The following is a 12407-nucleotide window of genomic DNA, read 5'->3' as shown; positions in this document are numbered from 1 at the left end:
GTGGTGGATTTCCACAGATGACAAACTTAGCTATGCGCAGTTGTTCATGATTAGCCCTACCCCCTTCCCCACCTGCTCCCATATGTATCTAGTGCTTCTTAGACACCATGAACTCTGGCTGACCCAGCTCCTTTCCTGCACCAGATAGGTCCACAGCTCAGTTTTTAACCTTGACCCTCTTCCATTCACATGAATCCCTGTTTCGTTCCTCATTTTCCTGCCACTTCAAGCCTTAGGAAATAGAAGTAGAGATTTTGTTGAAGTTGCTTCTCTTGCTACTAAAATACGATCACTCAACTGCACAGAGAAATAACACTAATGGTGGTTTCTTGGTTTATTTCTTTTTACTGTAACTAAACACCTGACATTGGCTAGCTTATAAAGAAGAAAAGGTGTATCTTTTTTAAGATTTATTTTATTTTATATGTATGAGTATTTTGTCTGTTTACATGTATGTGTCCAACATGTGTGCATGGCCAGAAGAAAGCATCAGACCCCCTGGAACTGGAGTTACAGACAGATGGTTGTGATCCACTGTTTGGGTACTGGAAACTGAACCTGGATCCTCTGCAAGAGCAACAAGTGCTCTTAACCACTGAACCCAAGAAGAGATGTTTTGGTTTTTGTTCTTGATACACAGCCAGAGTGGCTCCTTCTGCTCAGCTCCTGCTCAGGTCTTTGTGCTGCTTCACGCATGGGTGTAACGGAGAATGTGTATATTAGTGTGCATGATCTGGTTTCTGCTTTGGTTTACACTGTACGACAGTGTGTTTTGATTATTTTCACCCACCTTACCCCAACTCATCCAAAACACACCTCTTTCCCTACTCATCCAACTTTGAATCCTCCTTTTATTAAAACCCTTCTTCAAACACAGTTTGTTCCGTCCAGATGGCCTTGGACGTGCGAGCTTCCTAGGGACCTTGGTTGACTTATCAGAAGTTACTGTCTTAAAGAAAACTCTCGCCCTGCCCAGTAGCAAACACCTGGGTTTTGTTCCGTAGAAAGGGGTGGGATTATGTGCCCAGCTCTCCTCTCCATTCTGGGATCTGGTCTGGCATGAACTTGCACGGGTTATATGTGCAGCTGCCCAGCTGTGTCCAGCGTACTAGCTGTTTCATGCAGCACATACTTCCAGAGGAAGAATATCAGCAATTAAGGTGCCAGTTCCGCAGTGTCACCTCGGGATTCCTGGTGCAGTTTTGAGTTGTCCCATCTCTCCTCTCCTTATAGATGCTAAGATACACCAAACCCAGAAATAGATAGTGGCATTTTTATTTTATTTGTTTTGCATTGTTTTGAATACAGCTTAGTACAGCATTGACTAAATTTAGAAGAAAAAAAAAAACCAAGCAAATTGGTTTCTTTTTTTTTAAGTAAGGTTATGGGACCCCATTGTGGCTTTTGGTATCTGGAGATTTTAGTCCAGTGTGGCTGGGGCAGGCCACAGTCACTCCTGCCTGTGAATGCTGAGCAGAGTTTAGCTGGGTCTCCCCACCAGTGCTTGTTTAGAGCCCACCAAATGCAATGTGTATCCCCAGCCGTGTCCCTAACAAAAGGAACAAGACTCAGAAAAAAACAAATGTCCCGTTTGAAAATTGGAACTGCAACCTGAAGAGAGTTCTCAGAAGTAAACAAACAAACAAAAACAAATGTCTGTGCAAATCAAAGAGACTTTGAGAGTTCATTTTACCCCAGTCAAAATAGCAAAGATCAACCAACAACTCATGGCTTTCACTTTATCTTTGGATTTTCCTCTTTAGAGGAGGACAGTCATCATTGACACTAAGTTTAGGATACCCCTCTGCTGATCCAAAATGATTCCATTTTTATCCTTAACTGAAATTTTTACCAGTAGCTTACTTATAAGTGAGATCACATTCAAAAACTTGTGTAGACAGGGAGTTGGGGACAGGAGTGTTGTGAGTGAGGTGGTAGATGCGGGTCTAATTTCTTTCTTCTACTTGTGGACATCCAGTTTTCCCAGCACCACTTGCTGAAGACGCTTTCTTTTTTTTCCCACTTATGTTTCTGACACCTTTGTCAGCAATCACAGGGCTGAAATTATGGATGGTCATGTTCTGATCTTTTGCTAGTGATGGTTTCATTCTTTATGCTTTTATTCTTTTGGGGGCCTGGCACCCAGCTCCCAAAGAAATCACCAACACAGAGGCTTATTCTTAATGATAAATACCTGACCTTACCTTGGCTTGTTTATAGCAGCTTTTCTTGACTTATCCCATCTTGCTTTTCTCTCTGGGTTGTTATCTTTCTTCTGTATATCTTACTTCCCTTCTCACTGTCTGACTGTGTAGCTGGGTGGCTGGCCCCTGATATCCTCCTTCCGTTGTTCTCTCATTTCTCATCCCTCTTCCATATTACTCCTTCTATTTATATTCTCTACCTTGCTCCTGTTTCATTATTGGCTGTTCATCTCTTTATTAGGACCATCAGGTGTTTTAGGTAGGCAAAGAATCACAGCTTCACAGAGTTAAACAAATGCAGCATAAACAAAAGTCACACACGCTCAAATAATATTCCCCAAGAGTCTTTGGCTTTGTTCCATTGGTCTATGTGTCTCTTTTTGTCCCAGAACCAAATTATTGTTACCACTGTGGCCCTGTAATATATCTTAAGGTCTAGAATGGCAGTCTCTCCAGCATCGTTCCTTCTGCTCAGGGTTGTTTTTGCTACCCAGGCTTATATATATGATTCTATATGAGTTTTAACATAGTTTTTGTACTTCAGTAAAAACTAAGATGGGGATTTTTTATTGGTATTGCATTGAATCTGAAAATAGATTTTGGTAAAATGGTTGATTTTGCACTTAATTCTACCAATCCATGATTGCAGGGAGTTTTTTTTGTTTGTTTGTTTGTCTTTCTCATCTCTTTATAAAGATGTTTAAAAGTTTGTTTGTAGAGGTCCTTCACTTCCTTGGTTAGGCTGATTTCTGGATGTTATATTTTCTTGAGGTTATTGTGATTGGGTGAGTGTCTATAATCGCCTCCTCTGTGCATTTGTTATTGGTATTTATCTGTGCAAGTTGATTTAGTATTCTGCCACATTGCTGAATTTGTTTATCATTTTTAGAAGTTTTCTGGTAGATTTTTTGGGATCTTTAATGTATTATATCATATCATCTGCAGATGGGGATAGTTTGACTTCTTCTTTCCCTATTTGCATCTTTTTATTTTCCTTCTCTTATTACTTTAACTAGTACTTCAAACACAGTGTTGAAAAGGAGAGGAGATGGGGGCTGCCTTATCTTTTCTGGACTTCAGTTGGATTACTTCAAGCTTTTCTCCATTTAGGATGCTGCTGGATGTGGGTTTCTGATATATGGTTTTATTATATTGAAGTCTGTTCCCTGTAGGCTGACATTCTCTCTCTAGGACTTTAATCATGAAGACATGTTAGGTTTTTTTAAAGGCTTTTTTTGCATCTATTGAGATTATCATGTGATTTTTGGCTTTACGCCCATTTATGTGGTTTATTACATTTATTGACTTGCATATGTTTACCATCCCTGCATTTTAAGATAAAGCCAACGTGATCGTGGTGATTATCTTTTTGATGCATGTCTGTATTCTGTTTGCTAATATTTAATGTAGCATTTTTGAAATTATGTTCATCATATATTGGCCTTTGGTTTTTCTTTTTTGTTGTGTCTTTATGTGGTTTTGATATTAGAATGGTACTGGCCCAGGTTGTTTGTTCAGTGTCTAGATTGTACACCTCGTGTCCTTGTGTTCATCATTGCTTCAAGTTCACCAGTAGCTGTTCAGGGAAGGCTATAGCAGCTCTAGCCTACAGAAGGAGAAACTTAGGCCCATATCATTAATCATCTTGCTAAATTTATACAAATAAATGAGTCAGCATCCCCTGGCAGCTAGCCACAGGGACTCATGTTTGTGATCCCAACAGTTGGAAGGTGAGTTAGGAGAATCAATACAGCTTGAGACTTTGCTTCAAAAAATCAAAACCAAAAACGGGATCCCTAGCAATTCACTCTGATAGCCCCGATACCCTGCCCTTGTCATTTGAGGGAGAAGAGAAAGTTGTCCAGATGTCGACTCTCACTTTTCCTTATTTATGTTATCTATAACTAACTGTCTTTCACAGCCACATCTTGAGAATTTAGCTGCATTTTCTTGGTGTGTTCATTTCAACAGAACATTTATAGTTCACTGATTGTTTTTCAGATATTGTGGATGCTCTATCTGACCCAAAGAAGTTTCTTTCAATCACGGAAAAGAGAGCCGACCAAATGAGAGCTATGGGCATTGAAACTGTAAGCGGAAACTGTGGGCTAAAGACGGTCTGATTTGGGGGGCTTGGTTTCCAAACAGTGGCTGAAAAACAAGAGAAAGGTGATCGAGGAAGTTTACAAAGGTTTTCAAAAACAAGCTTATCAATCTAATAGTAGTTTGAAGGGTCTACAAAAATGCAGCACATTTTATAAAACGTGGCCACCATCAGAAAGAGCCTTTTAGTCACCGGGGAGACATCTGGGGATACCTGTTACATTATAAGTGAAATATGGATTCTCCATTAGAAATTATAATCAAGGATGTTTTGTAACAATAACTGAGTTCAGTGAGTTAATGAAAGTGGCATTTATTACTGGATACTCATTTCTTTGTCTTCACATTCTAGCGTTCCCTCGGTCTGTTTTTCTGTTTAAGTGTTCCTTTGCTAGACTGCTCAGGTTGGAGCACATTCAGCCAGTCTCTATAGGCTAGAAAATGTCCTGCTTGAAAAGGAGTTGGATTATGTGTCTTGGTCTAGATCTTTTTGTCCAGCATAATTAGTTCCCTTAGTCAAAGAGCTTCTCTTGTTTTGTTTGTGACGAGGTCACATGATTTTGCCTCAGCTGGAACTCAGTAACTAGACCAGGCTGGCCTTGAACTCAAAAAGATCTCCCTGCCTCTGACTCCTTAGTGCTGGGCTTAAAGGTAAGTATCACTCAGCCTAGCTTAAGCTAAAGATCTTTAAAGATAGTGGAAGACTGAGAAGCTGAAGGGTCTCATTAAAGTAAAGATGCTTCTAGCTGCATGCATTCCAGTCACTAGAGATGTTTCTGTTGCAGAGTGACATAGCAGATGTGCCCAGTGATACTTCCAAAAATGACAAGAAAGGCAAAGCCAACCCAGCCAAAGCAAACGTGACCCCTCAGAGCAGCTCTGAGCTCAGACCAACCACCACGGCTGCCCTGGGCTCTGGCCAGGAGGCCAAGAAAGGTGAGGTGTACTGCTAGACTCCTTGTCAATTTCCCAATATTAGACTTGTTGTAGACAGTCTTCATGGAGGCTTTTGGAACTGTCAACTTTCATTTGACATGAGACTCAAAGACAGACTTACTGGACAAGCTGCTTGATTTCCTTCCCTGAGAGTTTAACAGGCTATCACTGTTTGTGCTTCATGGGCTGGAGTTCAAGCACCTGAACTAAACACTGAGTTATCCTTAGCTATACAGTGTTTACTTTGGTGCCCTTTGCGGCAAAGGTAGAGGAGCCCTTACTGCGACAGTGCTGGTAGCTAACTAATACCCTCTGTCTTCCAGAAGGCAGGCAGGGGGTGCATGAAGCAGCAGAGTCACAAATGTCCTGAGTAATTTCCCTGTATATAGAGATTGGCTTGACTGTTTACTTTTAAAAGCCATTAGATGGGCATCTAAAGACCATTTTCAAATGGTTTTCTCTGGGCAGGATAACGCGCATAAGAAGGTGGTTTCAACATGTGGGTCCCGACCCCTTTGAGAGTTGGACAACCCTTTTACAGATGTCACATATCAGATATCCTGCATATCAGATATTTATATTGAGATTCATAACAGTGGCAAAATTGCCATTATGAAGCAGCAACAAACGTAATTTTATGTTTGGGGGTCACCACAACATAAAGAACTGTATTAAAGGGTCACAGCATTAGGAAGGTTGAGAACCACTGTCATAAGAATCATGTAATTTTGTGCTACTAAACAGCCTGTATATAGGGAAACATCTGTGCTGGGTATTGTGGACTTTCAGTACAAGATGGCCAGGCATCCATTCTAACTGAATGGTACCCATTTCAAATTGACAGTTAAATACTTAAAATACCTCCTCGACCATAAGTAATTGACTATGCTCAGTTCATTCATTTTAATAGTAATCTCTTTTTCTCCTATGGGTTTCTGAATGTGTGTTGTCCCTATTTACAAGTAAATCAATGCCCGTGGTATAAGGAACTTAAGTTGTCCATACAAATATGTACATACAGAGCTAATAATTTAAGGTAGGATGAGACAGTCTTTTCCAACTGAAACAGCCTGGTTATTTAGCGGAAAACTAAGTATGCCCCGAGCTTTGTGAAACAAATTAGAAAATCAAGCTGCACAAAAGTAGCCTAATTTGTACTGACCCCTGCAGCTGTTTGTGTCTTCATCTCGGGAAAGATCGTGGACAGAGGTAATGACCCAAGCTAAGGCATTTCCTCCCCAGTCCTGGTTAGTATTAGCACTGACACTCCCACAGAGAGAGGCAGTAGAAAATGCAAGCAGTAAAGTTCTCATCCACCAGTCCGTAGGGACTGTAGTAATTACAGTGTAAAGTAGCCCCCAAAATAGTGCAGCATAACCAGCTTCCGGAGGCTCAAAGTGTCCATAGCTCTAAATGGGTCTGTACTTGGGTTTATAGCTGCCTTATCTTTGCTCCTCAACAAGGTTACAGTTGAAGGAACCAAGCAGCTCTCAATTTAAGTCTAATGGCTTTTCCCCAATTTACCCAAAAGGTAGGATTTACAGGTGGTTTCACTTTTGCACATTATTCAGGAGACTTGGGAGCCTACAAGAAGCCACCACCATACTAGGTTCTACCACTATTATAATAATAAAGATAATAATGATAAAGATAATAATAATAATTAATAATAATAAATGATAAAGGCCTGTATATCTTTGGGAATACACATGAGCAGGGGAGAGTAAGGACAGTCTCGATAGCAATGACCAGCCACAATGAGGACTAACTAGTTAGAACAGAAGAGGAGCGAAGACTCAGAGATAAGATCTCATTGAGTTGGACCTTGAAACATAGGTCTGGCTCAACCAAAAGGAAGTGGGTAGAGAAACCAAGGGAAAGCCGCTACCTGAAGGGAAAGTGGAAGCCGTTCACTTGCCCTGGTCTGAAAATAACCCTGGGGTCACGCTAAGGAGCTATTGGAGGACAACATCAACAGTGTTGGCATCAGGATTCATTACCAGGAAAGATGTGCTACAAGCCATCAAGACCCCTGGCACGCGGGACTGTCTTAGAGCACTTAGCACATTATGATTGGAGGATTAACCAGAGAAAAGGTGAATACATACAGACACATCCTGCACCATTACTGTGTCCCTGGAACCATGCTGGGAAGGATCTGACAGTGTCCTTTATTAGGAAGCACATGACTAGTAAATGACTGAGCAGAGAGGGCAGCCTGCGTTAAACTGGATGTACTCATGAGAAAAGAACCAGGGAGAAAGGATTTAGTAGTTTGAATGTGGAGCTTCAAGAGAACAAACAAAACAAACTCAGATGTATTTTAAGAGACTTCAGGGTGACACTCTACAAGCGGATGGCAAGAGGAGTTGAGGGAGGGCCCACCTTGGTAAGAAGTGACTCTAGCTCCCTAGTTTGAACTGATGCTAAGGGGCTGGAGAGAGGGCTCAGCTGTTAAGAGCACTAGCTGTTCTTCCAGAGGATCCAGGTTTAATTCCCAGCACCCACATGGCAGCTCACAACTGTCTGTAATTCCAGTGCCAAGGCTTCTGATACCCTCAAGGAAATATACATGTAGGCAAATGCTAATGATCATAAAATAAAAAGATTCTGACTCAAAAACAAAAGATGAATAAATAGAATGCTAATAACAGACAATTTATTTAAATTTATTTAAAAACTGAAGTGATGCTGATGTGGACACACGAGCAGCGGATCTGTGTTAGGCGCGGAGTGGGCGGGACAGAGAAGTGAGGGGATCAGAACCCTCAGGCAGAATGAATGACAGAAATGAATGAAAAATAAGACTAGAGGTCTTAAAATTATATGAGCATTCATTTAGAGGAGGAATTCTCGATTTAGAGAAATTATGAAAATAATATTTCTGTACCAGGGATGCCTGGTTGCTGATGCCAGAAGCCTGGCTATCAAAATTGATGACTTGAAGCATAAAACACGTGTTCTGATAGTTCTGAAGTCAGTAGCAAGCAATGAAGAGAGACAGAAGGAAAACGGAAGAGGGTGCAGAGTGTTGTGGCCCCCTGGAAGAGCAGATGTGGAGATGGAGGCAGTGAGGAATTCAAACTGTAATTCCTAGCTGTGCAGCCGAAAACCAGCAATGACCATACCCACGCTGCATAATTTTGATGTTTAACAGAAAGGGGTCAAGCATACTGGGGTCCTAGCTAGTTTCTAGGTTAGGGTTTGAGAAAGCAAGTTGTTTTATGGAGCTATATTGATAGTATCAAAAGCTTTATGTAGTAAAACAAGCCAGAACCTTTGGACCTTAAAATATGGTATATGACCTACATTCCTACCAGGCCAGCCAGCAGACATGCACTGTCCAGCATGGTAGCCTGTGGCCACATGGAGTGATGCAGGGAGCTGAGAGTAAGCTTGAACATTCAGCTCCTTGCATGCCCACATTTCCAGTACTCAGGAGCTACGTGTTCTGTAGAGACCTCACACATAAGCTATCTGTCTTACTGTCAGATGTCTTATTGACCACACGACTCTAATCATGTATAACCGAAGCAATTTCTGTTCTAATAAAATATGAGATTTTCCTAACTACTTAAGGAAATTAAAAATTTCACACACTATTTATGTATTTCTCCAACAGTGAAAATTGTAACTGAGGAAGGTTTGTGGTTTTTAGGCTCTGGTGTATCAAGATTTAGTTAAGACCAAAACAAGGGAAAAAAGTCTTGCTGGTGTGGCGTAAGTCCTTAGGACTTGCTTGATATATGAGGATCGTGCAGTCTCCTATACCCTGTGTTCTTTATGTAAACAGGAGAGCTGGCAGCCACGACTAGGAAGCCCTTGGCCTTGCAACATTCACATGCTGTTTATAATGCCTCTCTCTTTCACTGTGCACTATGAGGCCTGGGGGGAAGGTTGAGGATCTTGTGATACCAGACACGAGATATCAGAAAATGGCTCTGCATACCCTTTCTATCCTACCCCAGAAGATCATGGATCCCAGCACTGATTCTCCCAGCTGACTTTGCCTTGACATTCACTGGACTGTGTAAATCTTAAAATGAATAAAACCTAAAGGCCATACCTACCTTTCTTAAATACACCATACCCACCTTTGGGATTCCAATAGAAATCAATTATCCTTGAGTACACATTCATCCTATTTACCTACGATGAAAATCTGCAGTCAAACACCCCATTAGGGATTCTTCTGAAGTTGTGCTTGTCCTGATTACTCTGAGTCCAGGAGGCTTTGCTTCACTAGCAAGCAGGCTAAGTGTGTTACTCTAGGATCTCAAGACAGAATCCTTTAGACAGGGAGTCAGATTTCATGATTTCCTCTGTGTTTAAAACATTACCATATGCAATAGCATTTGCTTAAATATTGAGGTTAAATTTGTCAAAAAGAAGCTCACAAAGCCTTGCTTTTTGGTGATGGATGATTAAGTTAGGAACAGAGTTAAAAGTTAGTTGACTGATACTGTGTACTTTGAATATAGAGATAAAAATAGCTGCAACAGATACTATTGTTCCTGACTCACTATGGGGTGCTAAGAAGGCTGGTTGACTGGGAACTGTAGATACTTCTCCACAATTGCACAATCCCACAGTCCTGAGACTGTAGCAATTCCCCCACTGATATGCCTGGAAGGTTTCAGGAAATCTCCAACACTCTCAGCTGACAGATGTGAATCCACAAAGCCCCCTTTGTTCAGATAGAGTGACTCCCAAGCCATTACACATGGGAGCTCCAGAGGACTTGCCCGCCTGAGGCTGCCTGAGCCTGGGATACACCTACCTGCTTTCTTCTCGTGTCCTGTCCAAGGGCTGTCTTAGAGATTCCTCTTGCGACCTGCCCTCTCTGACATCTGTGGGCCTGAATCAGAGGCTGGTGGAGAAACACAGACACAAATCATGACAATGGCCCAGTTCAGTGCACATCTAAGAATGTAAGATGTCTCTGTCTGTAGCATTGAAGCTGCTTTAGACGCGTATGGCTTGAGAATGGAAGTTCATATTGTCTGTTATTCAGTCTAATTCTTAATATACATATTGACATTGTTATGACTTTTCTTTTAAAGGTATTGAACTTATCCCTCAAGTGAGGATAGAAGATTTAAAGCAAATGAAGGTAAAATGTTTTGACCACCTTCAAATGTTCTTGTACCATGCACACTGATAACACAAGTGTTTTTTTTTTTAACTTACAAAGTATAATTATTATGACTACCTCTGGAGAAAGGATAGAAGGGAAGAAAGAATAGAACAGAGGGAGGGAAGGAAGAAAAAAAGAAAGATCTATTTTGAATGTTCTTTTTCTCTCCTGTAGGCTTACTTGAAGCATTTAAAGAAACAACAGAAAGAGTTAAACTCATTAAAGAAGAAACACGCAAAGGTACTGTGGTTTTTGCATGCTTGGGAGTGCATTTTGTTGGCTCTTTTTTATTTTACTTTTAGCTCCCCAATGAAGTCCTACCGCTTCTATTTTGTGTTGTGTACATTCATTGCCCAGAAACGAGTTAGAAGCTAATTCTAGCCAGCTAGACACCAAGTATGAACCTCGTCTTACCTCTCTCCTAACTGCCTATACATTTGTTTCCAGGTCACTTACTCAGTTTATAAACCAGTGTATGTGGAGAGAGTGTAGCAGGGAGCACCTCTCACTTTTCCTCTTGGGGTTGTGTAAACCCTAGCCAATAACCTACTTCTGAAATCTCTGTATGTTTACTTTTCATTCCTGTCAGACAGGGATCTGAAGAAATCTTAAGAGGTCATTCCAAGTTTAAGAGAATATCAGGAAGTGGCCCCAGGAATTCCCCAATGAGCTGAAAAGGTTTTCAACTCTCAGGCACCCATAGCACAATTAATAAAATCCCAGAGACAGATATTGGGGTTCAACCTGAAGGTCAGAAAAGCAAAATAGCCAGGCCCTGGCTCTTACCTATACCTCAGTCCAAAATGGCGATCCTGCTTCCAGGAATCCTCAGAATGAGACTGAGCTGACAGCTGTCTCCTCCCATTTTATAATCCTCTTTAGGGCTGGGATTAAAGGTAGGCACCACTCCTGCCTGGTTTCTGTGGCAAAATAGCTTGGCTTGTGCCACCACTGCCTGGTTTGTAGGGCTGATCAGTGTGGCTGTTTTACTCCCTGATCCTGTTGCCATTGGGCATATTAGTGCTTTGTCTCATTTGACCTTATTTAATCTTACCAGCTTTTCTACCTGAAAAGCATTTTTAAATGATATGACTAGCTGATGCATATGTTTGCTTGGACATTTGTTCTTTTAAAAATAAATTTCCTTTATTCTTGAGAATTTTATATGTGTATATAATAAAATATAATCATAATTAATCCCAACTGCCCCATACTCTTAACGTATCCTTATCTCAGCTTCATGTCTTTTTTTAATAACCTAGTGAATCTAATTAATGCAATGTAGCTAATATGTTCTTGGGGCCCATTAATGGAACATGGCAACCTACCAGTGGGAGAACCTTAAAAAGAATGATGTTCTCAGCTTCCAATAGCTCCTCAATAAGGAGTGGGACCAGGATAAGCACCTCCTCCATCTATGCTAAAATTCTGGATGGCTTGATCATGGTGCAGTTCTTATACAGGTAACCACAGCTGCTATGAGTTCATGAAAGTGATGATCATGCCATGTCCAGAAAACAGCATTTCATACATTCATCCACGTCCTCCCCCTCTTACATTCTTTCCTTCCCTCTTCTTGGCAAAGGGTCAAGAGTTGTTGAAGACACACCCTATTTAAAGGCAAGTGCTCAGTCTCCTTTCAACACTTTGACTAGCTATGAGTATCTGCACTGAATGCTGCCCACTTTTTCTGGCCATGGTTGAGAGCAGCCCAGGTCTGTGGGTATAAACATAAACATTTAGAAGGCAGTTTGACAAGGTGACCATTTAACAAATTAACAATAGCAGATTCTGTGCTGGGGCCTATTGATTTCTAAGCCCTGGCCGTTTGACTAGGATTACAGTACCAGCATGAAATTCCTTACGGATCAGGCCTCAAATCCAATTAGAAAGTGACTAGCTACCATGTAAAAGTCATGCCAGTATTGTACCAATGGGCACTTCTTGTCTAGCAGGTTGTTATTGTATCGTGTATGGTCCAACACTGGGTAGGGCCATATATGGATGTGTGTTATCCCCACCAGCAT

General features: G+C 41.2%; 1 protein-coding gene across 2 annotated transcripts in view; it reads left to right on the top strand.

Annotated features, from left to right (window-relative positions):
• Window positions 1–12407, top strand: part of Plcb4 (phospholipase C beta 4) — a 363836-nt gene that overhangs the window by 326734 nt on the left and 24695 nt on the right. For both annotated transcript variants that reach the window (XM_038331031.1, XM_038331032.1), the window contains 4 exons: window positions 4206–4294; window positions 5093–5243; window positions 10307–10356; window positions 10555–10620. In XM_038331031.1, the coding sequence (XP_038186959.1) occupies window positions 4206–4294; window positions 5093–5243; window positions 10307–10356; window positions 10555–10620 (356 nt within the window). The remainder of the gene's footprint in view (window positions 1–4205; window positions 4295–5092; window positions 5244–10306; window positions 10357–10554; window positions 10621–12407) is intronic.

This window comes from Arvicola amphibius, chromosome 5, assembly GCF_903992535.2.
Source record: "Arvicola amphibius chromosome 5, mArvAmp1.2, whole genome shotgun sequence".
Taxonomy (NCBI): domain Eukaryota; kingdom Metazoa; phylum Chordata; class Mammalia; order Rodentia; family Cricetidae; genus Arvicola; species Arvicola amphibius.
This window is presented reverse-complemented; position numbering and strand designations above follow the sequence as displayed.